Source organism: Oryza brachyantha, chromosome 11, assembly GCF_000231095.2.
Source record: "Oryza brachyantha chromosome 11, ObraRS2, whole genome shotgun sequence".
In the NCBI taxonomy this organism is placed as follows: Eukaryota; Viridiplantae; Streptophyta; class Magnoliopsida; order Poales; family Poaceae; genus Oryza; species Oryza brachyantha.
This window is the reverse complement of record NC_023173.2, coordinates 15,900,498-15,925,905: the sequence shown is the minus strand read 5'-3', so window position 1 is coordinate 15,925,905 and position 25,408 is coordinate 15,900,498. Positions and strand designations below refer to the sequence as shown.

Sequence of the window (25,408 nt, the reverse complement as noted above, 5' to 3'; positions counted from 1 at the left end):
CTACTAGTACAGACCTCCTAATCAGCAGTGCATCTCCTGATCTCCATGTAGGACCCTCTCTCTGCCGACATCTTTGCTTTGAAAAATGGATACATAGATTTGTGGCTCATGGCTGTCATCAAACCTGATGCTACCTTGGAATCAAGAACCTTGATTACTGTGATCCTGCTGCAGTATCCAATTCTTGTTCTATGGAATTTGTACCCAAAAAAACTTCTTGGCTTATAAACCTCAGCCAAAGTTTGTATTTTATTTAAGTTGAATGATGGGTCTTTATTTCATCAAACTATATTGTCTGTCTTTGCCTTTTGAGTTGCTAGAACCGAAAATATAAAAAGCTTCCTCTCTAAATTATTTTTAGTTGTTGGCATAAATAAATTATCATTTTTAGTTATTCCGTTTATTTCTTACGGCTTATTAGCTGTAGCCTAGCCGACCAGAACATCCAGTTGCAACGTTTTCAGATGACAAATTGGAATACGCTATTTGCACCTAAAAACATATTACCCATGTGTATTTGAACTTTGAAGTATTCCTATCTGCAGTCACTATCTGACCAATCTACCATACAGGATTATTTATTCATGAATAAACTGGTTGAGCTATAATTTATTACTAGGTTAGTTTTTGCAATTTTGCTTAGGTCAGGATGACAGAGACTGCAGATACAGACAATGGGAGCATGTAGATTAAAGTGCTAAAAACCACAGGTGAGGTTCATCATCCAATCAAACACATAGCTGTCAATACTGAGAAAAATACTGTGAAAAAACTACATAAAAATTCCATACGTCTAACAACTCAACACCTCCCAATTTGCTTTTTTAAAAAAGAGCCCAAATCGGAGCCGCCTTTGAAGAAAAGATCTAACAAAAATAAAGACTCCAAAAAAACTCTGCAATTTGTTAGTCCACACTATATAACCAGCTGTCCCCACTTGACATAAACAGTAGCTCACATAAATAATTACCCCTCCATGTTTTAAGGTACATTTTTTTTTATTTTTAGACTAGGCATTTCACTAGTCATCTCATTCCAAACCTTGGTGCAAATATCATATATACATACATACATATATATATATATATTATATAAAGTATTTTTCACGATAAAACAAGTCATAACAAAATAAATAATCTTTTTAAATTTAAAATAAAAAAGAATAAGTTAAACTTTATGACCAAAAGTTAAAGTGACGTATATTTAAATATGCAATGATTATTTACGAACGATTCAATATAATGAAATGTTTTCTCCACGTGGCGTTATCTCATTGGCTCAGGGCTTCTAACCCAGTCAATTTCTCCCTCTATAAAATACCAACCAAAGAGGGAAAAAAATTAGTCGAAAAAACAAAAAAAAAGAGGGGAGGAAAAATAACACAAGCGCCTCTCGCCCACCTCCCCCACCCCCAGATGCCGGCCACGGCGAGCGGCGGCGAGCGGCCGGAGGAGGCGGCCTCGCCCTCGCCCTCGGCGTCGTCGCCAGCCGTGTCCTACTGCATGGGCACGAGGCCGGAGGAGCTGACGGCGAGGCTGGCCGCCACCGCCTCCGCCGTGGGGAGGCCCGTCGGTGGCGCCTGCAGCGTCGGCGGCGGCGGAGGAGGAGAGGATGGGGAGCACGAGCGGGTGCGCACGCTGCGGGAGATCAAGAACCAGATCATCGGGAACCGCACCAAGAAGCTCCAGTACCTCCGCCTCGGGGCCGTCCCGGCCGTCGTGGCGGCGATGGCGGAGCCCGGGGCGTCGCCCGCCGCGCTCGTCCAGGCCGCCGCCGCCGCGGGGAGCTTCGCGTGCGGCGTCGACGACGGCGTGCGGGCCGTGCTGGCGGCTGGGGCCGTGGCCCACCTGACGCGGCTGCTCGCCCACCCCGACGAGAAGGTAGGGGTTTTCTCCACCATTCGCTCCTCCCAGTGGATTTTCCGATTTAGTTTGGGCGTGCAAACCGTTTCTTGTAGTAGAAGCTGTTTCTTTTTATTTTGTGGATTAATTCTTCGTGTGGGAAAAGATCTGTTGCGTAGAGAAGAGTTGCTTGGAACTAAGCAGACAGCAAGCAACCGCTTCCTGGTTGTTTTCGTGGAACGTAGTGTAAAATTTGGGTCATGCTAGCCATTATGTTTGATTATGAATTGGGAACAGTAAATTAGGAATTGATGCTTCGAGAATTAGTGGTTTAGATTGGTTAAAAGATAGATTTTGTCTTCTACTGCTGATATTATAACTAGGGTGAGAAAATTTACTTGTGTGACGCGGACGGTATTTGCTTACTAGCCCAATCTGTGCCGTGAATGCATTTTTTTGAGTGTGTCATTATTGTGTTTGGCAATAAAGGTTCTGAAGTGAGTAAGAACACGAAATTATTCTGTAGCAATTTGATAGTTGCCTCGTGAGAAAAGAAGTTTGTACTAGGTGATCGTGATCGTGATTGGTGGTTTGTGTTTTGCTTGGAATGAGGGGAATTATTTGATCTGAACTATAGGAGAATCCGTCGGTTTAGCTAAGATGAGAGGTACTGGTGGTTGCCATTTCTTTTTCTTTTTTTTATGTCCTTTTCTCTCTGTTTCTCTTTATTTTTTTTTGGTTTAAGTACTGAAGGTATTGTTCATTCATGCTTGAATTGTGGACAGTTTGGTAGTGGGTCAATGGTTAGGTGTAGTGGTGGGGATGAATGTGCTGGAAAGTTGTCTGTTTTGTGTTAGTTTGATGATGAATTTGTCTGAACTGATAAATTGAATAGCTTTACTGGTATGAGCATGAAATAATATATTTCAGTTATTAGCTTCCGCCGGTCATGGTAAACCTGTTGCTCATAGCCTCGTACTATATGCTTGAACTAAGAATTTGGCAATACTATTGTTTTGTACAATAGTTTCTTGGGGAAAGTTCATGCTGAAATTCTGACTGTTTTTCAGTGTCACTGGAAGTTCTTGTTTTCCTAGGTAGGATACGAGTGTCCTATTTATTTGAGATTTGGATTGACATTTAAGGGGAAAAAACCTGAATGCTAAACGAAGCCATGAGGCAATTCAAACTTGTGATTCCTTCCATAACGTGGAATTTCCCTAATCACTAAAGCATCATTTGGATGGGCTAGGTAAAATATTATAGCTTCCTGACAAATACATGGACTTAAGGTCAAAATTAGCAGACTGCAGGTAAAGACATGGTTACCCTGATATATTTCCTAGTTGCTTTACTTGTATAGCAGTACATATTGGCATATTGCATACATATATGGTTGCAATAAGTTTCTGTACGACTTTGGGGGAGGTATGAAATTGTAGTTTGCTCCTTATTACTGAAAAAAGGTAATCTCAGTCTCAGTTCCAGTACTTCAAGGATGCAGCCATGTACGCCTCAAATCCTCTCCACATTGTGCCTTTCTTCCCCAAATTAGTAGTCATAGCCCTACCTCCTCCATCCCTCCCTAGTCAATTGCTATTGACCTACCAAATTAACCACTCTTTCCACCACATTCCGCTTCTGCTTCCTCCTTCCCTCTGTTACTTGTTACCTCCCTTCAGTCTCTCCATTTGTTGCATCCCAAAGGTGAAGGCAATGGTGGTTTTATTACTGGAGTTTATTGTTTGTTGTGATTTGGGGCAAAAAGTCAACGATTTGTTACAGAAGTGATTATTAATAAGGGGACAAAACATGGTGCATGTGTTAAGACAAAAGAACAGATGAAACAAGTCAAACAGCTACTTTGGTAGCTCTTTGTTGTCCCATCTCGACATCCTTCCTGACCACTCTTTTTGGTTATTAATTCTTTGAAGATTTGGCCAGCATAGGCGGGCAGAAGGGTGGTCGGTGGTATCTAGCACCTACGCTGACTAGTTATGCTAAACAAACATTAGGTGCTACCCAGGATTGCAATGCTTATGGCCTTTTAGAACTGTCATAGTGGCATGCCAATTTGTCTCATAGAAGCTGCGCAAACAACTTAACTTGTTGATCCTAGTGGCTTGGGGATTTGGAAGTATCACAATGATTGTATTTTTAATGGTGCCAGATCCTTTGTGCTCCATGAGTTCCTTTGTAGGTCACTTAACCTGGGCAATTAACGTGTTTGCCTTTAGACTTTAGAGGGTCAGATGTCGTGTGCGTGGAGTGTTCTTTGGGGGTCTTTTTGCTCCCCTGTTCTTGTAAATGTTTTTCTTTTATTTCTTTCTCCTTTATGAAATGAAATGCAGTCTTCCTGTGTTTTTGAGAATTTTTTTGCTCCTTTCCTATTCCAGTTTACAAGCAGGTCACCTGTTGTTGATATTTCTTTAAATGACTCGTTCATATTAAGGACATAAATATCAGAATGGGCTACAATATACAATTCTTTGAAGCAGGGATGCTCATCAGTTTTGAGCCACCATATTACTTCTGAGCTTCGATTTGGCATTCTCTTTTTGAAACATTTGTTATTACTAACTCTATGTTCAGTGTTTAGTTTATATAGCTGTCCTTATAACAATATATGAATGAATAAAAGTTCATATCCAAGCACTCTTCATTGAATTCAGGCTAAGTGTGGTGGTTTGTTTCTGTCTGATATGCTGATTCTTTCAAGATATATTGAATTGTTAATAACCATTGATGCATACCATGAATGATATGGTCTGATCCGAGGTTATATTCTGATTGCAGGTTGTTGATGCTAGTGCACGTGCTCTGAGAATGATTTATCAATCAAAACTAGCTCCAAAATTTGATGTCAATAATGACGAAAATATGAAATTCCTTCTTACCCTTTTGAACAGAGAGAATGAAAATGTCACAGAGCTGGCTGCCAATATTATATCTCATTCTTGCGATAGCAATACAGAACAATTAGCACTATGTGCTGCTGGAGTTCCGCAGAGACTCATTAACCTTTTTGGAGGCTCGATGAATCTACGGGATGCTTGCTTAGATTCTATGACTGCAATCATAAGAAATAACTGGGAAGTTGCCTCAAGATTTGCACTTATGGACCATGGAAAAGCTTTGCGTTCAATAGTTGCGTTAATACATGATCGGAGCCCACGCACAAGACTACTTGCTTGTTTGTGCTTGATTTCACTTAGCCATGCTTCTCCCTGTCACTTTCAAGACAGACAAATTAAAACCAAGTTGATTCTGGTCTTACTTGAACTTGTTGAAGAACCCGGTCATGTAGGAGATGATGCTCCGTTGGCATTGACAACCTTGATTAAAGACAGTGTGGAACTGCAGAAGCAAGCCCTCTCAACAAATGCAGTTCAGAAGCTTAGCAACCATCTGTTAGCAAATTCTTTGGAGTCAAGGCGTGCAGTGACCATATTACTTGCTTTAGCTGAACTTTGCTCAAAACTGGAAGAATCAAGATCTCAACTTATGTCAGTTCAGGTATGTGCAGGACCGCAGATGGTATATTTTATCATTGCTGTTATTTGCCCTTTGAGTTAAAAATTTATAGAGCTCACCTACGTTAATATTGTTAAGTAACCGGATATATACTGACTCCATGGGCTCCTGGCACGTAGCATGAAAAAAGTGAATGTGTATATCAGTTGATCAAGCATTTATGACTATCACATTAATTATTTAACAGGCATCTACCTTAATCCTCGAAGCGCTGAAGCATACTTGTGCTGATATCCGTGTTGCAGCATGTTCATGCCTTAAGAATATCTCTAGGTCATCCAAGGTAAAACAACTACTCATTAATATGAATATCTCTAGGTCATCCAAGGTAAAACAACTACTCATTAATATTCAATGCCATTTGTTTATCTGAAATGATTTATTCGATAACTCGATATGTTTAATTTCAGGTACTTAGTGCAGGGAAATTATCATGTGATACATTTATTGCCCCGCTAGTCCAGCTTTTGTATGACTCATCTACATCAGTCCAGGTAATGTGAAATTGCGATTCTTGCAACCTTCAGTGCTATTTCAAGGTGCAATGCTTCTGTAATTCAAAGCATGGTTTCAAAAACTACGAGGAACTGGCTTGCTCCTACTGGATAGCACATAATTGTGATAGGGCTTTTTTTTGTATGATCTGTGAAGTAGTTGATGGTATTTGTTGTTTGGAGTAAAGGGTTCTAGAAAAATTCAGTCAAGTAGAATTAAAGTACTAATTTGGTCAGAGTTATCCAGTAAATGACTATCGGTCCTTGTCTGACAAATTTCCAAAAAAACAAAATTTGAAACTCTGTTTGATAGGGCCTTGCTTCTTCTAGAGGGTTGGTCAATAGGCTTTCTAAAAGAAAAGCGAATTTGCATCCAAATCTTTTGAAAGCATGGTAGCTATCCCCTTTCCTGATATCTCTGCAATTTTACCTTCTTTCCACCCATTCATGGGCTCGACTGTAGTTCTTCAAAAGGTCATGTTGCACTAACAGTTTTCTTGTTAAATTGTAAACTCTACATATCACTAATTTATCAACTATATTAGAACGAGTTAAAAAGTAACATGTTAATTTGGGAACAACTCTTTTCTTAGTTGACACCGCTACCATGCACTCAATTCCACCTAAGGAACACTACATTAACTACATTATGTGTAAAACACTAAACATCACTATCTTGGGTTTTTAAGCCATCAGGCCTTTGTAGAATGTCTACTAAATGTCTCTCTATTCACGAAATGTTATTACAGGTTGCTGCCCTTGGTGCTATTTGCAATATTGCTGTGAATTTGACACCGAGGAAATCGATTCTTCTTCATTCTGGGGCTGTCACCCAGCTTGTTCATTTGTCCAAGTCTATGGATCCAACATTGAGGCTAAAAGCTGTGTGGGCTCTTAGAAATATTATGTTCCTTTTGAATCCAAAGGATAAAGACTTTATTCTGAAGGAGCTAACTTTATCTACTCTTTCAAGCCTCATATGTGGTAAGACTAACATGGCTATGGTATTAGTTAGCTACTGAATTAGCCACATGCTAATTGCGACATTTCTTGCAGATTCTGAACAATTTGTCCAGGAACAAACTTTGGCACTGGTGCACAATCTTGTTGATGGATATGTGGACGCTGTTAATTATGTCATTGGTGATGATGGCATGATTTTAAATGCTATTTCAAGACAACTGAATAATGCACCTGCCCCAGGAGTGTGCACACATGTCAGTATTTTTAAACTACAGTATACTGAGTTACCTTGTCTAAGTTTTTTACTTCTATTTTTTTTCACATGCATCTTCAAACTATGGAGGGCAAAAAGAACATCATTTCTGACAGAACTTTGTAATTTTGCATCACATTCTTTATTGGGTTACCATTTATATTCTACCAAGGTCGTAGTTAATCATTGGCCTTTCTGTTTCCCTTCTTCAGGGTATGTTTGTGCTTACAAATGTTGCAGCTGGGGGTGAATTGAACAAGGAGGCTGTGATGAATATTCTTGTACCTTGTCGAGCAGATCGTGTCAAACAATCTTTTGTAGTCAACTTTCTGCAGAGCAAGGATAAACAATTGCGAGTTGCAACCTTGTGGTGTATTCTGAACTTGATTTATCCAAAATGCGAGGCGTCATCTGTTCGAGTTGTCCGACTCCAAAATGCTGGGCTAATTTCACAAGTAAAAGGCATGATAAACGACCCCTGCTTGGATTGCAAGGTGCTTTTTTTCTTTTTTCATTCTATGAGCATGAAAGCATACATACTAGTCAATCAGCACAATGACAACTTCATTACTGCTATTAGATATTAAAGGTCCATCCATCATTAGCATGCACGAGTGCATTCTTAAAACTCACAAACCTTGGTTTCTGCTTAACATAACACCCCAAGCTGTCCCTTGTGCAGCTTAGAGTACGCATGGTGCTTGAACACTGCTTGGACAATGCCGACGATGGTTTCATGTAAGCAGCCACCGTTGCACCTTTGCCACTGAAGCTTGCAGAATCAAACACTCTTGAGCAAAGAGAAGATGGGAGATTGCTTTGCATCAGCAATCCGCGTCATGAACTATGAACGAGATGATCATCAGTAAAACGCCATGGCCAACATCTTCTCGTCGCGCGAGCTTTGTTGTAATTTTGGTGAACTCCATGAGGACCATGACTGGTTTCTCTTGCAGAGGCAAGTAAAGAACCCTGTTGTAACCATGCCACGTCAGAAACCTGAGCTGCTTTGTCCCAGACGAAAAAAAAAGGGTTTTTAGGCGCTAGCTCGGGAGAAATTTCATTCCCTTAGCATGACCAAAAACCTAGTGCTTGTGCTGTGACGATGAGTGTATAATTGAGGGATGATGCTACTGCTGCTGCTGCTGTAAATTATACTGTCTCTTGCAATAAGGCTATACGTTTTTCATGTCAGCAAGCAGTGTGTAATGGTTTTGCCGCTTGCTTCTCAATAAAGATACTCTTGACATGTTTATGCTTAGTTGGTGCTAGCTCACAATTTTTATTCGTCATGCTCGTCGCAGAAAGGAATTTTAGGCCTCGAATCCTTTTTAAACGGATTTTGCAGGAATTGAATTAATGTGAAATTCCAGTGTTTGAAAGGATTCCCTGTTGTACATGACATGCCTGAGCCTTATTTAAGCCCACAATGAGCCGTGTTAAGCCAAATTTTGCCAAGTGATATTGTTTTGTCGAAATTTATTCTTCTTTCAAAAATGTAATTTAGTAAAGCTTTTTTTTTTTCCACAAGGAGCCGTGTTAAGCCAAATTTTGTCAAGTGATATTGTGTTGTCGAAATTTATTCTTCTTTCAAAAATGTAATTTCGTAAAGTTTTTTTTTTGTCGTTGTAGTTGTATGTTGGTACACGTTCCGATTGTTTTTGTCGATTGTAATTCTTAAAAACAAATGTAATATTGAGACCTCTAGTCCAACACGTAAAAGTCCCAACAAAGTTGTACGTGGCGGCCGGTCAGACTACTATCATGTTAAATTAAAAATAAACTTAATAACACAGAGTCTAATGGTATTTTCTGTTTCCTTGTTAAATTGCACACATTCCTACTACTATCATGTCATGTTTGTATTGATTTTCGCAGCGTTTGCTTTGACCGATAAAATAAAAAAAAACTAAATTAGGTAAAACTAGTTTCAGGTTATATCTAGGATACAATATTCTTTGATACCAATATATTTAAAATGTTTATAACCGTTTATTTTTAAAAATGAGCAATGAAAATTTGTAGATGGAAAGTGGGCATAGTTCGCCTCTTTAGGTTCATCACTTCATTGTGGTGGAAGATATCCATCGAATTCACATTTTATATTTGATACGAGCGCTCGTATTTAGTTTACTTATTTTTTAGCGGTAGGTGATATAAATATCGACAGTGAGAGGGCAATGGGCATGGTGTGCGTGTGAGAGTCCATGAACGCATATATTTATAGTCGGTCCATTTCAAAATACACTTAAAATAGTGATAAATCAAATATTTTAAACCAATGATTCAAAAAGGTATATCACATTATTACTAGATTTATCGTTAAAAAAATTATTGTAAAATTTTACTCTTTAAAAATCTAAAATAATATATTATTATAGATATTATCGATCAATGTAATATATCAAAGACCGCATAAAAAATCATATATTTTGGAGGGAAGAGAACATTGTTTTTTGAAAAAATTACTAATGAATTTGTTTGGTTTTTAAAACAATATCTATGCAATGTTTTATCATGAAATACGACTTTTGCAAATTTGATATTTGTTTTTTTCTAAATTATAAGGATGTCACTAAGATAAAATAAAATGATAGTTCTAGTGATATTTTTATAATTTTTAGTGACAATTTTATAATAATATTTTAAACCAGTCATACATTTACAATTATCCCGATAAATTAACATACTAACAAAAAAACAAACAAGCTGTAAACATGTTCTATAGGATATAAGGCCACCTCTGATGAATATCTATAAACTATCTATAAGATATACTATACAATTAGAGATAATAGCTATCCCTTAATTAAGAGATAAGAAATAGTCTTTTATATATATTTTAATGTCAAGTGAGAATGAATTGTAGGACCACTTGTATTGTATTATGAGCTATTTGCTAACAGGCTATCTTTTAAAATTCTTAGAAACAGTATCATGTCTCGGTGACGTCAACTTCACAGGTCAACAACCGAAGACCTGTTGACGTTGACTACCCGGGAGCAGAGCTGTCACTGTCTTCCTTCGTCGGCGAGGAAGCTCGCCGCCGGCCGGAAGCGTCGTCAGAGAAAGGAAAGAAGGGCGGCGGAGTAGATCCAATGAGGCGGCCGGCCGCCGGCGATTCTCCTTTTCTCGCCGCAAGGTAATCCCTTTTGTCCTCCCCTCGATTCGGTTGTGACGGCACTCCTTGTTCTTGGATGCATGGGAGTAAAATGGATAGATCTTGAGAGGATTGGTTACATTTCTTGCTGTAGGCTGGTAGATGAATCGATGTGTCAAAAGAATTTCGATTGGAGGGTGAGAAACATGGTGGAGGCTTCATTATCGTCTGAGTGAGATCCGTCCAAACAACCGTGAAACTATCATCTGAAGACTATCTGAGGGGGAAAAAATTCATATGAAGCCATTTGCCATTTGAAACACCAAGCATTTAGGATTTACTTTTATGAAATTCCTATGCATTGGGTTTGGTCCATAGTCATCTCATTTGATTCTTGTGTTTTTCATATGCTCTAGTTCCTGCAGTTTTCCCCCATGTTTTTAACATTTCGTTGGAGTCTTTTTTTAGTACATTTCAGCGATCTTTGTCTGCTTCCTCTCTGTTCGTTCCCCTATCGTCATCATGTACTACTCTTATACGCTCCTCCTCTAGTCTTTAGGCCCCATTGCTCTGTATTTATAGCATAGTATGTTCTTTCTGTTTAAATATTAGATTATTTTGTTTGCCACCTCATTAGATTAGGAGTGCTTCAGGTGTCACCTCTCCTTAGTCCTTAATTATTAGATTAATAACGTTGCTTATGGCTACACACTGCAACTTCAAAACCTATGCTGGAAGTCATTTTTTATCTGGGGCTTTGAATCTATCATGTGCAGGAGGACCGCAGGAAATGCCAGGACCAAGTTTCCTCAACAACAAACACTTGAAATCTGGGATGGCACAAACCCAAAATCTAATACGGAATCTATGTAATTACTTGCTTCGTCATTAGGTGAAAGGGGGAAAAAAAATCTGTGGTTCCACCCATAAGGGAAGCAATGGAGATGAGGGAGAATTAGATGAGAACATAATGAGATTATACCAAGTTCAGTTCTTGGTCCTATTTTAGAGGGGTTGCCATGTGATGCTAACCATATACAGTATTATTGTAGCTGAAAAGGCAAATGAAGCACCGACGTAACACGGTATAGTGATTGCGATTTGACTTATACTTTACTTTCTTTTCAGGAAAAGGAGAATAATTTACTTTGTTCCTTTACCTGCCGCATTGTGGGTTATTAGATGAAAGTTTTGGTCTTTTCCTGATTCCTTGACCCTCTGGTACACATGGCACCAGGTTCTGCATGCATGCCCTTTAAGTCCTATTATATTTGTGTGTGCCACTTGAGTGTGTATGAGCTGCATTGCATTCATCCCCTCATACATATCAATCTGGCTAATCCCCAACCATACACGTTTTGTCTCTCCAACTGAAGACAATATAACATCAATCACTTCTCCAGTTACCGTTGTAAGTTGCTCTTCACATAGCTAGCTCTCGAGTAATGTGTGTTTACTGAAGGAGATTTTTCAGCCCATATTAGCTCTCTTAGAAAAATGTATGCCCCATATAAGTTTATCATGGTATATAGGTAAGTCACTTTGTTAAAACACAGATTTTTGCATACTCTTCTCAACTGGATCAACATACAACTTCACACAAGTACACACAATGCAGGTTTAATTAATCACATAAGTAGTTAAAAACTGGGAAATGGAGATATTTTTGTATCTCACCTAATAAGACTTCATTACCATCAAGTTTTTTTTCCTGCTTGGGCCGCTTGGCCACAATTTTTGAGAACCATTCCTGACTTTGTGCCACCTGATGCTTTGCTGATCCTTTCATAAACCAGATTGACCACTTAAAATGTTTATATGTCCTGAATACAACATGTGTTTGCCTTTCCACATATGCCATGAGCGAGCTTGGGAAAGTCCAACAAGATGGAAACACCCCCCCCCCCTCTCAGCTGTAGTTATTCTGTTTGGTCTCGGATCATACTTTAGAACCTGAGATTGCTATCAGAATTGGATTTGATAGTGTTGGTAAACTAATAAACAAACATTATGCAGATTTGACTTGTGTCAATTGATTGGTGAATCCATTTCAGACATTAAGGTGGAGCATCGATGGCAGGAGCAGAGGCCGTGACATCTTCATGGAAAGAATGGGCTCTCCAAGCACTAGTGCTGCTCAGCCTCATGGTCCAAGTCACACTCCTCATCTTGGCAGAATTCCGCCGGTACATTGACTCCGGTGTGCTAAAGGCCTTTGTATGGTCCACATACATGCTGGCTGACGCGACGGCGATCTCCGTGCTTGGTCACCTGTCTGTGACCAGCAGGTCACCTGGGCATGAGCTGCTGGCTCTCTGGGCACCCTTCCTGCTGCTGCACCTTGGTGGGCAGGACAAGATCACTGCCTACGCCATCGAGGACAACCGGCTGTGGCTGCGCCACCTGCAGACGCTTGTCGTGCAGGTGGCCGCAGCCACCTATGTCATCTATGGGTCCACTTCCATCATCGTTGCTGGCAGCCACCCCTTGCTCTTGCTGTCAGCCACCATGCTCATGTTGGTGGTCGGTGTTGTCAAGTACGGGGAGCGAGTGTGGGCACTCAGGTGCGCCGGTAGTAGGCCAACTGGAAAGTACCAGAGTGACATAGGGAAAAGAAGATTTTCTGAAGGTGTCCCGGTGTCCTTCATAAGTCGCCTGGATCAAGCAGAAACCTTGCTACTCTATGCTCACCTGCTGCTGGATTTTGCCAAGGACAAGTTTAAGGGGCCGTTGCCTCGTCTGTTTCTGTGTGGCCCCATGAACCGAGAATCACGGCTGCTAGGGCAGGAGGAGCTGTACAGGGTGGCCGAGATGCAGATCTCGCTCCTGCACGACGTGTTCTACACCAAGGCTGAGGTGACGCACACTTGGTATGGCCTCTGCATCCGTGTGGTTTCGTCACTGGCCACCACCATCGCGTTCTTTCTGTTCAACACGCTGCTGCTGCTGGGAGATCGCCGTCGCCATGATCGTAGGCCGAATGGTTACAACAGAGCAGATGTGATCATCACCTATGTCCTCTTCGCCGGAGCCGTCGTCCTGGAGACCATGTCGCTTCTGAGAGCCATGCTGTCGAGCTGGACATGTGCTCTCCTGGTAAAGAAGGGATCAGAAGGAAGCAGTGTGTGCAACTTTCTTGCCCATATACCGGCGTGCCTTCGCCGGCTGGTTCGTGCGGCGCACTGGAGGAGGGAGCGCAGCTGGTCGAGCTCCATGGGGCAGCTCAGCCTGGTTCAGCTGTGCGTGCGCAGCAGGGCCAGCCGATGCAGCAAGATCGCGAGATGGATGGGAGTCGAGGACTGGTGGAACATTCTGGCTTACTCAGGCCCGTCCATCCCAGTCTCGGTGTCCATCAAGCACCTGCTGCTGGAGACCTTGAAGGCGAAGCAATGGGGCCAGGACGAGTTCGAGAGCAGAGGGTTGTACAGGGACCCGGCATGGGTTGCTGACTCCAAGATGGAGCAGAGGATCCTCATCTGGCACATCGCCACCGACATCTACCTGTGCTGGTACAAGGATCAGGAGAAGAAGCAAGCAGAGGCTGCCAGTGGTCCAGGTTCATCTGCTGAAGAGCAGCAAAGAGAGGCCACAAGTGGTTCAGGTTCAGCTGTTGAAGAGCAGCAAAGAAAGGCCATAACTGGTTCTTCAGGTTCAGCTGGTGAAGAGCAGCAAAGAGAGACCATGAGTGGTTCAGGTTCAGCTGCTGAAGAGCAGCAAAGAGAGGCCATGAGTGGTTCAGGTTCATCTGCTGAAGAGGAGCAAATTGAGGCTGCTAGTGTTTCCGGTTCAGCGTCAGCTGCTGAAGAAGGGGAGGAGCAAGCAGAAGCTGACAGTGGTTCAGGTTCAGGTTCAGGTTCAGCTGCTGACCTGGTGGAGACGGCTCAGGCACTGTCCAACTACATGCTCTTCCTGCTCGCATCACGACCCCACATGCTGCCTCCCGACGCAAGCCGCAACGACTACCTTGTGCTGTGCTACGCAATCACCCGTCACCTGAGGTACAGCACTACCGAGGATGTGCTCCATTTGCTACAACTGTACACTGATGCATTGAGGAGCAGTGATAACAATGGCTCTGAACCCAAGTTCAGATTAACCTGTACTAACACCAACAAGCTTGGAGACAAGGTGTTGAGGGGAGGGTGCTCGCTCGCCGGATTCCTCGTCGATCGGCAGCAGCACTCGCCTGCTGGTGGCACGCTCAGGATGATCTGCGAGGTGTGGGCGCAGATGCTGTGCAGCGTCGGGGAGCAATGCAGCACGGGTTCCCATGTCAAGCAGCTCAGCAGTGGCGGCGAGCTCGTTACTGTTGCTGCCCTCGTGGCGAACTACATGAGGTCGATAAGGTTGTCTGCGTACTTTCAGATAGACAAACGTGAGCGAGCACGGGAATGGTGAAATTTGTAGGGGCTGCATGTGAAAACTATTATATGGGAAAGAAATCTATTGCATTGATTTTTATGGGTGTATTTATAGCTTATATAGCAGATAGAAACTTAGAGCACAAGATAAATATTCTATCGTATCTCTCTGTGATTTTATCTTTATCTCTAGAGTTTCTATTAGACTATGTTGTCTCTACCTCTCTAACATTCCCCCTCAGTCGTAACGGGAGTAAAGCGAACGATTGCGACTGGATTTTAAATCTTGTGTTTCACCATCTTCTCTTCTTTGTTTCTTCATCATCAATGGCATCTCTGATGAATAATCCTCCAACTCAGTGACTGCGTCCCCTTTTGTGTTGTCTCGGTCCTCCACCTTGGTGATTGCGTCCCCTTCTGTGTCATCTATTGTCTCTTTTCTCTATTCCCACCCGCAGTCATAGCGGGAGTGTCATGAATGATAGCGATGACACAGACGCTTTTAACTAGAGTTGTCGAGGATGATTTGTTGTAATGTATGTCGAGGTAGTCGACATGTGGTAACCGTGGTTATTGTAGACATGGTGGTTGATGTAGTCGTATATAGCTAAAGGCGAAAAAAAATTGGAGACGGAGTTGTGATCATAGGTAAGGCACCTTGCAGATATCAGAGGATGCTGTTGGAAGCGTATTTGCATATGTCAAGGGATACCCTTGGGTCATCTTGCAGATGTCAAAGAATGCTGTTGACGTTGAGTCACCAATTTTTGGTTGTACTCCGTACGCCGTGTAGTAGGTCACTACCATAGTGATGCTAGGTTGATGCAGTATTTACCTGTCGCAGATGACGCGGTCAATATCGTCGTCGATGAAACGTCTTGCAGAGATTCCTGTCAGAGGACGTGAGATGAATGTCTATCATTGTGAACGTAGTGGCGTCGTGTTCTTCCATATTGGTGTAGACCATCGGCGGTGTTATTTCAATTCATGTTGATGGCGGACGTAGAGACTCGGTGAAAACGTCGGTTGCTTGATGTAGTGCTTGCTTGTTGGTTGATCGATGTCGTCGCTTCTCTGCTTCTGCCTTTTGGATTTGAGGATTTTGTAGCCAAAAGAAACTAATCTATTCTAATCTATAGATGATATATAGTGGCTAAAAAAATTGATCTATTACTAATTGCTGAAAAAATTCTAATCTATGAACAATCTCTTGAGCACACCAGATAGCTAATTAAAAGAAAGAAAGAATAATAGATGCATGTACTCTTCATGTGCGGTGAAAATTGAAGATGATAGCTGGTGGCCGGCCGGAACAATCTTGTCAGGCGTCATTTGTCTGGTAGAGGTTGCTGCTTGTCCTTGGTCAGCGAGATGTGATCGTCAAAGAAGTCATCCACGCATGCCTTCTTCCTGCATGGCCTAGGCCTTTTTTGCCTATAGCTGCTCATCAAGGCTTCGTGTGTTTGCTGATCGGTTGGATGGGCACGCCCAGGGCGTGCTGGTTTGGACTTAAAATTGATGGTTAGTATTAGAATTAGGCATCCTATACGGAAAATATTGTGTAAAACAGTGGAAGAAAAATCTATCGTATGTTGTAATCTGTTGTATTACACTGATCCTCATGGGTATATTTATAGCGTACATAGCAGATAGAAACTTGGAGTACAAGATAAATATTCTATCGTATTTTTCTAAGATTTTATCTTTATCTGTAGAGTTTTTATCGAACTTTGTTATCTATAACTGTATGCTTCTATATCTCTAACACTGCAGAGGTGCAGTGAAATTTCTTCAAATCTCTAACACTGCAGAGGTGCAGTGAAATTTCGTGAAGAAAGAAATATGTGTACTTCCTTGTTAGCTACTATCTCCGTTTCATATTTAAGACTTTCTATCCGTGTCTAAATTTATCAGTCGATTAATATATATAATTTATATATATATAGATTCATTATCTTTGTATGAATTTGAAGCGAACGTACTACTATTTATATTTATTTTGACATGCGGTTTCATCGGCTGTCACATCTCTGTGCTATCCGACTACTTACCTTCGTCATCGGCTTTGACCGGGTCAACTCTGTTCGATTCATCACCTATTTTTAGTGGTAGTTAATACCAACTTTTACCGTTAACACACATAATGCATATACTAGCAAAATATCCGTACATTGCAGCGTGCTATAATAATTTAAGTAATCTAATTGAGATCAAATCATTGTTGTCAAACTCGATTAACAATGACATTATAGAAAAACTAAATAGATTATTCATTCGGTGTGTTGTAGTGTATGAAACAAGGAGAAACAAAGAAAAGCATGCATGCTGCAATATTAATACAACATTGAGAGCCTGCATCAAAACAAAAGGTGCGATGGTAGCAGTGAAACAATATTCATTCCATCTCATCATCAGCAAGGTTCAAGCCTACAAAAGAATTGCCATGAGTCTGGCTACCAACCAAAACAGAATATTCTGTGCATAGTAACAACTTACTCGACATGAATGGTTTGAGTTCCTTTTGTTGGAGGAAGACGAGACATAAAATATTATCTAATTTTTGTGATAGCTATTTCATAACATAAACAATAAAATTAACTACTGCTAAGTTGAAAAATCTGCTTTAGAAATGTAAGATGATCAACTTCTCTAAAAACTTTTTTTTTAAAAAAAATACACTGTTTGGCGGGATGCGTGTGCTCAAAAGCACACGAATAATATGGAAAAAAGATCGTAGCCCTAATAGTGTAATACATGTCCACTGCACATACAATTTCTAGTTTTTTCCCTTCTGTACTGGCAGTCTTGTCCTCTTGGAAAAAATGTAAGCCAGTCTGTATTCTTTCTGCTTTCTTGTCCTCTACAAAGGAGGAGTAGGTTCGACTCAGGTGGCTAAAACCATTCTGCTAGGGATTCCTGGGCTCTGCAAACTGTTGTCAGCAGTTTTACCTACCAAGAACAAATGGCAAAGAAAAGAGTTCAGTTACTTAGATATGACAATGCTATTTTAATCTCACAATATGGAGTACCAAGGAACAGTTCTTAATGTTTCGTGTAACAGGTATAGTAGATCACAAAACATTGTTAGCTGAGTTGTTCCTAATACAAGGCTCGTAGTGGTGATGTATATGCCCAGATCAGCTGACCAATTTTTCTACTGTCACATGATATTCTGTATTCTTATTGTTATGGCCAGCTACCTACAATCTATAAGTCTCAGCAAAATATTAGCATTATATTTGTATTAATACCCAAGGTCCCTTAATAAATTATGTGCACCTACATATGTCATAGGAGATTGGTGAAATCAAATCTAATGGGAGTGCAACAATGTCTCTTTTACTGATACTTTTGCTTGACTTAGAACCAACAGCAGTTTCCCCCCCCCTCCTTTTTCACTGATCTTAGGCTTAGCATTACCTTTCTATTCATTTGAATCACAAAACAATCTTTTCTGAGATCCTATTCCCTCCTTTTTCAATTAAAATCCCTGAGATTATACGTGCAAGTACTTTTTCATATTAACTCACCTTTTTTATCTGGTCTCTTCCTGCTACGCCACAGTAAGCGAATAGGGGTTCCTGGGAATCCGGCATCGGAACGAAGCTTCTTTTCCATGTAACGACGGTATGTAACAGGGAAAAGTTTTGCATCGTTAACAAAGAAAACAAATGTTGGTGGACGAATGGCGGCCTGCAGGTTAAGAATAGACTTCTTTTGGTTCAAGAAGAAAACAAAAGCATGAAAAGATTTCCCCAAGGTGAACTTTCCAAATCTGAAAGCAGTACATATTTCAAAGGGCCCTTATATTTTTGCATAATGCATATAACTACTCTATCTTAGGACACTGAGTGCTGACTGTATCAACTATACTTCAAAATGGGCAACCAGTGGATACTGTGCTAAATTTGAAATACTACTTCTTTAAGGGCTTCAATCCCATTCAATTTTCAGATACTTAAAAATTACTTACAAGCTGTGTTTGATTTAAGAACTTCACTTGGCATGCGTGCAAGTCAAAATTTACATGTAGTAGAGATCAAGGTAAGACATTAGTGACCTTTTCAACTTACTTGAAAGATGATATAACGCAAACTTGTTGGCTTAAGAGAAATAAACAGAATGGTTCAGTAAGGAGTTAGAAGCTACCTGTGTGGTGTAATAAACACGACCCCTTTTGCCACCTCTTGTTCGCGGTGGTGGTTTGAATGCTATAGCTTCTCTAATGACTTGATTAAGAATAGATGTACCAAGTCTTCTAGACCTTTCCTTTTCGACTAATGCAGCAGCAGAAATTATCCTAAGGAATATTGGTGTATTAGAGAACAAATAGAATGCCTGGGCAATTCATAATCCATACTATCAAAGAGGTCAAAGATACAAAAAGATAACAAGTTCAGATGTGTGTAGCTAGACATGCACAAATGCACATCATTATAGTCTAAATTTAATAGTGGCAAGAAGCCAACAATGAACGATCTGTGGTCCAATAATTATATGAACAGAAATAATAGCTAAGATTTCAGAAGTGAGATTATTACCGAACTAGGCAAGTATATGAAACATATAAAGGACACAAATAAAAATCATAAATACTATAGTAGTAAAGTATCAAATGCTTCTTTGGGAGCAAAATATCAAGTTAAGGGATTAACTTGTCAACGCTGCTACCGTGTGTCGCAGAACAATAAACAATAGGGGCCCAGTCGAGTATGCGAAGCTTCTCTCTTACATCTTGCTCATAATATGTTGTGCTCTGATGGTTCTTGTTTGGGATTGTGTCCCATTTGTTCACAACAATTACACATGCCTTTCCTTCTTTCTCAATTCTTTCTGCAATTTTATAGTCCTTGAAACCAGAGAAATGTACTACATTAACATGATTTATAAACAAGAAAAGTAGCAGAAAAGATTGTAAGACAATATCTATTTGAATTATTTGGGGGGGGGGGGGTGAACATGTGCATGTTATGAGGTAGAGATACCTGCTCCGTAATGCAAGCCATTGCTTCAACAACAAGCGCAACCACATCAGAACGGCGGATCGCACGGAATGCACGTTTTACGGAAAGTGTTTCTGTTGTGCTGCCAGCAGAAGCAACAGCTGCTCTACGTCGGATGCCAGCGGTGTCAATGAGCTTGTACTTCTGCAGTACATTGCAACATCAGCAAATTAAAATTGCTCCTGTGAAATGTAATTTTCTCTCTTCCAATTCAAATTGTGATTTGCTACAACAATGAAAGATACATGCAAGTGGACTAACTATGGTCAATACTGAAATGCAATGCTTCTCCTGATGATTTAAACTTTCAGAAGCAATGTGAACAAACCTGCCCATCTTCTGTGATGAACTCAGTATCAATGGCATCACGGGTTGTCCCACTAACAGGACTCACAATAGTTCTATCTTCTCCAACTAAAGCATTGAGAATACTACTTTTCCCGACATTTGGTCTTCCAACAATGGCAATTGCAGGGATATAGTTTTCATCTTCTTCAACTCCATCCAATCCCTGTAAAAACATGTAATGGACAAGATATTTCCATATAACAATAAAATATTGAAAAGAAAATGCTATTTTAAAGAAGTACTAAAAGAAAAACACCATATGATTCAATGTGTTAGAGTGAGATGCTCAATGCATAGGCTGGATATAACCAGCAAGGATTCACCACAGTGCAGTGTTTCTACTATATAGTAGAGCACGAGTGGAAACGCTGCAGTGTGTTGATTCCTTGCTGGCTATGGACATAAGCAGTTTTATAGGGTTGAAGGAAAGAAAGTAAAATCTTCCACTAAATTAGCCCATCCATTTTGTCAGAAACAATACTTGAATTGTTCCCACAGCCAAGAGTAAGACTCTATTGTTACAATACTCATTATAATAATGATTTCATCCCCAACCATAAACAGAAAAGAGTATGAAACATGAATAGACATATAATATTAACACTGCCTGGCCTATAGGAAAACAAAGTAGGTTCAGTACCTCAAAATTTCTTAGCTCTGAACACACTAGATCAAGGAGCTCTCCAGTTCCAGTGCCAGTAATAGCAGATATTGGCAGAGGAGAAAATCTAGAAGGAAGAACAATATGATGAGCTGAGCTGACAATAGGCACTATGTCATTACGAAGCAGAGTGTTGAGATCATTGTAAACACATGACGTTTTTTCAGAGTCAGAGCACAAGCATTGGAGATTATGGATACTATAAGCACTTTAACTTGCAGTGATGCTATTCAAATAAGTTTAGAGATCGTGCACGTGGAACCATTAAAGGTTCATTATTCATATTTCACATCTAACAATGGGCTTTAGTATAATGCTTACCTAATATCATCAAGTGTGTGCCCTGTGACATTTAATCAGCACGATATATCAGCCCTAACACATATTGTCGTAAAATTTAAAAATGAAAAACCAATAGAACATCATGTAATATTTGTTCATTGCAAATGAAGTGAGTGTCGTGTAATTATAGCAGGGGATCACTGCATGTTCAACTTACCCTAATGACCAAAAGTCTAAAGCTTGCATTTGCCCTTTCCTTGGAGATTCACACTTGTTTACAGCAAGTATAATGCACTTGTCAGAGTAGTTGCGACGCAACCAATCAGCAATTTCTATATCAGCTGCCACAAGGCCATCCTGAAAGATGTTTGATACCCATTCCATTATATAAGCCACTACATAGCAATAATTCAGTCCGCAGCAGCTAATAACAACAATAGGGATCTATACTACAAGTAATGCAAATCCATGTCAGAATGAACTTATTCAAGGGCATGAAGCAACAAAGACACTAGACAAATAAAAATTTGAGTGTTGGGAGGTTTATCAAATCTAGCAATAGTATAAATGCACAATCAATCTTTCAGATAGAAAATAACCAGAAGCTAAAGAAACATCATGCTATTACATCAAGAAGTCTACTAGATCAGCATGCAGCAGTTGGAAAAGAAATGCATCAGTATCCAATAGAAGATTCAGACAGAAATCACATAAAGACAACGAGAAAAGAAGCATGCTAATAGGAATATGAATATCTAATAATTTTCTCTCAATGGCTTTGTCTGCCTACATGAAAAACAAACTAGCATACTACTCCCTCCAATTTTTAATGTTTGACGCGACTGAATTTAAAATCTTTGTTTGATCACTTTTCATATTCTGTTTTTTTGTGCAAATATGCAAAATTATAAGTCATTCTTAAAGTTTCTTTTATAATAAAAAATCACAAAAAATAATTAATAATTACTTAATTTTTTTGAATAAGATGAATGGTCAATCCAAAAGTCATTGGCGTCAAACATAAAAAAGGAGCAATTGTACCTTAACTGTGGTATGGATTTAAGTATCTAACCAATAGTTCATCACTTGAAAGGACCAGGTGCTACAATTGATCCATTCATATTACAGTAGAAAGGCAATGACACGGATACAATAGAAAGTATTGCTGAAATCAGAGCTACCAAATGTAACAAAAGAATCCCAAAGATAAAATGATCAAATTAAGAACTGATAATTGTCTGAACCTGCCTGACCATCCACGATGAATAGTATCACAGCTGCTTCATCAACAGCAGCAACTGCTTGCTTTTCAATCATTGATGGCATCCTAGCAACAGCAGCTTCTCTAGAGGCAAGAGGAATCCCATCCATACCAACAGTAGTTGTGATAGCAAATTCTTCCATTACACCTGCTTGAGACTTTGATAGAGTAATCACTCCCCCAGTGTCAATAACCATAAACTCCTGATCACCCCAGTAAGATCGTCCATATAGGCGATCTCTAGTTACACCAGGTTCATCAACAACAATAGCTCTGTTTCCCTGTGAGACACCAGAGTTCAATACATCAAAGCAACTTCTGCATTCAGATAAAAATTATTTAATGATGTACAGTGCCAATGCTTCCTCTAAAGTAAAGTAATATTTGTAGTTGTAAATAGCTTACCCCAACAAGACGATTGAATAATGCAGATTTACCAACATTGGGCCTTCCAATAATTGCTACCCTTGGAAGAAAATTATCCGGAATCTGAATCATGGACCCAACAGTAAAGAAAAATGGAATTTCTTTTCTACATTTGCACTTTCTTCATCAGCTTGTCAACTAGGTGAACAATATACTAGAAAGCAAAGTTATACTGACATGTTTAGATGCCGATGTCTTATGCCTGATGGTTCTTCTTTTATCCCGAACATCGTCATCTGAAGAGGCAATCCATTTAGTCAATGAACTAGCATAGTGGATGCAATCATGTAACAGGCTACTAAAGGGAACGAAATGAAAATACTCTACTCCAAAATTCTAGTGAGAAGGTAGTCATAAAGACAAAGCATTGTGACCGCAAATTTGCGATGCTGACACTACCGACTAAACTTTCAAATCTAGAAATAGAAGGACATGCAACTGCAACGCCCAAACTCATACATGCTCCAGGGCCAAATATAACTTGACCTGCATCACTGCGATTTTGGGCACAATATTCACCTCATCAACGACAAGTAGCATCCATATCTGTTCTTATCAACTTACCCGCCATGACTTTGACTCAACATCCCCCACAAGCTTGTTCCGCAGCTAGGTTTGTGAAATTTAGGCCAAATGGTGTAACTAAAGTCATATTCTACTAGTCTAACACTGTAAAATACCATCATATCAGATGGATCAAACATTTTTTTTAAAAAAAATGAAATGGAGCAAAAGGCACTGGATAGTTTCCTGACCATCTCCGAGCTAACAAAACGAATCGGGATCCACTCACCGATGCGGAGCTCGCGGTCGAGCCGCGCGGAGAGGTCAGCGACGGCGCCAAGCGCCTCCTCCTCCATCGCCTCGATGTCCATCTCCTCCTCCTCCCAATCCCCCTCCTCATCCCCGTCCTCATAGTACTCCTCCTCCTCCATCTCCCCATCATCCCCGTCTCCCTCCTCCCCACCACCGTACCGGCTCCCCGCCGCGGCGCGGCGGCGGCAGAGGCGGGCGCCGCGGGGCGCGGGCGGAGGACGGGACGAGACGAGGAAGGGGCGAGCAGGCGGCGCGGCGGCAGTGCGGGGAGGGAACGGAAGGAGGCGACGGGGGGCCGCCGGGGCGCTGGAGGGGAGGAGAGGCAGCAGCGACGAGGAGGAGGAGGAGGAGGTGGTGGTAGCCATCGCCGCCATGGCCGCGCGGGAGTGGAGGCGGGAGGGGATAAGGAGGGGAGAGCGAGTGGCAGATAGGTAATAACGGCCGGGAGGGCGTGCGGCTGACGGGTGGGACCCACCGGCCAGGTGACAGAGGAGTTTCTCACGTGTTGTTCAAGTGTTGTGTTTGATCAAATCCATTCAAATTTACCCACTTGATCATTTCATTTCACATATGCATGCAGCATGCCTGCATGGAATTGAAGTGTTGAAAGGTTTTGTAAAATGCAAGTAGTATGCAACGTTCAAGATGATATGGTGAAGGTTGGAGATTGCTTTCAACATCAGAACAAATAAAACCAACTATGCTACAACCCGGTACATAACGTCGTCCACCTATCCAACTTTGTTCGCTTATGTTTATAAGATAAAAAATTAAATTTTTAATCTTAAATTTAAAGTTAATTTTAGGGATTTCATCTTTGTTTATTTTTCAGCATTAGTTTTTAAATCGCTAAGAATATGTACATAAATTTTATTCATAATTTTTTTCTAAATATATCATTTGACTTTATCCACGGGACACCCAAACAATCCACCCTCACGATTAAATGGTGATTAGCGTATTAAAAAAGTCAAATGGTGGTTAACCTTGGTATCATGATCATCACAAGATGCAAGTAATTAATGGAACATCTTAAGCACGTCATGCATGGATGGTGACCTTGGTTGACACGATGGGTAAGCTCTTACTTGAACCACCTGATAGGAGCAACCATCAAGGAATCATCTTGGTAGCTTTAGGACGTCTTCGCTTTCGAGGAAATTTATATAAATTTTAGGGGAATTAAATTGTTTATAAAAATCTACAAAATTCATGCATTCCAGTAATCTATTAAGGACTTGAGGCACGTATTTAGGTGGTGTTTAGATTGAGAAAATTTTTAGGAGAAGTGTCACGTCAAATATTTGATCGGATGTCAGAAGAGGTTTTCGGACACAAATGAAAAAAACGAATTTCACGGCTAGCCTAGAAACCGCGAGACAAATCTTTTGAGCCTAATTAATCCATCATTAACACATGTTAGGTACTGTAGCATTTATGGCTAATTATGAGCTAATTAGGCTCAAAAGATACGTCTCAAGATTTCTTCCATAACTGTGTAATTAGTTTTTTGTTCATCTATGTTTAATGTTTTATTTAGGTGTCCAAAAATTTAATGCGATGTTTTTAGAAAATTTTTTTAACTAAACAAGGCCTTACAGAGAGAAGCTAGTCTAATTAGCCTTTGATTTTAATGAGAGATGTCAAAGTAGATTCTAGAAGATCAATTTTAGTGCTCACCAACAAATACCTGCTCCTAATTTATGGAGAGTTAAAAGCAACGTTAAATTCACTCGCATCTAAAAGCAACCTCTTTGTTCTATACATAGGTGACAAAAAACCATTTGGTAAACATTAGGCCAATCTCATATGGAGATTTTATAGAGATGTCATACACATGACACATCGGTACAAACGAAATATTTACATGAAACTATTAGGAGGAAGAGAAATAGTTTTATGGTCATAAAACCTTTGGGCACCGTTACCAAGTCATCGGTAACGCAGTGAAACTTGTATTGAGGGGCTTGAGACGTTTCATGCAATCAAGGACTCTCTACATGCAATTGAACTTTCAGCAGTAATTAAATGTTTTATTTAGCTTTAAAAATGGTACAATAAAACA

The 25,408-nt window shown here is 40.4% G+C and overlaps 3 protein-coding genes across 5 annotated transcripts; 2 read left to right on the top strand and 1 right to left on the bottom strand.

The window, feature by feature from the left end:
- Window positions 1–1,330: 1,330 nt before the first annotated feature.
- LOC102708566 (armadillo repeat-containing protein 8) lies at window positions 1,331–8,279 on the top strand. Of its 2 annotated transcripts, none has more exons than XM_040528692.1 (8): window positions 1,331–1,880; window positions 4,638–5,357; window positions 5,563–5,703; window positions 5,786–5,869; window positions 6,619–6,853; window positions 6,926–7,086; window positions 7,298–7,579; window positions 7,768–8,279. In XM_040528692.1, the coding sequence occupies exons 1-8, from the start codon at window positions 1,416–1,418 to the stop codon at window positions 7,825–7,827; spliced, it is 2,148 nt and encodes a 715-aa protein (XP_040384626.1). In that variant the 5' UTR covers window positions 1,331–1,415; the 3' UTR covers window positions 7,828–8,279. The 2 variants fall into 2 exon arrangements, with proteins under 2 accessions (XP_040384626.1, XP_006663071.2); XM_006663008.3 differs by having other exon boundaries at window positions 1,332–1,880; window positions 5,563–5,658.
- Window positions 8,280–10,048: 1,769 nt separating this feature from the next.
- On the top strand, window positions 10,049–14,740 carry LOC102702983. 2 transcript variants are annotated; one of them, XM_015842312.1, is made up of 3 exons: window positions 10,049–10,227; window positions 10,962–11,270; window positions 12,240–14,740. In XM_015842312.1, the coding sequence occupies exon 3, from the start codon at window positions 12,259–12,261 to the stop codon at window positions 14,581–14,583; it is 2,325 nt and encodes a 774-aa protein (XP_015697798.1). In that variant the 5' UTR covers window positions 10,049–10,227; window positions 10,962–11,270; window positions 12,240–12,258; the 3' UTR covers window positions 14,584–14,740. The 2 variants fall into 2 exon arrangements, with proteins under 2 accessions (XP_015697798.1, XP_015697797.1); XM_015842311.1 differs by having other exon boundaries at window positions 10,340–11,270.
- Window positions 14,741–16,825: 2,085 nt separating this feature from the next.
- LOC102708102 (GTPase Der) lies at window positions 16,826–23,727 on the bottom strand. Its single transcript, XM_015842662.2, has 12 exons — window positions 23,321–23,727; window positions 22,705–22,763; window positions 22,507–22,590; window positions 22,089–22,382; window positions 21,058–21,197; window positions 20,538–20,625; window positions 19,878–20,060; window positions 19,532–19,693; window positions 19,202–19,395; window positions 18,696–18,846; window positions 18,077–18,239; window positions 16,826–17,495 (listed from the first exon to the last, which is right to left on the bottom strand). Exons 1-12 carry the CDS (start codon window positions 23,715–23,717, stop codon window positions 17,431–17,433), a joined length of 1,980 nt encoding a protein of 659 aa, XP_015698148.2. The 5' UTR covers window positions 23,718–23,727; the 3' UTR covers window positions 16,826–17,430.
- Between the last annotated feature and the right edge of the window lie 1,681 nt (window positions 23,728–25,408).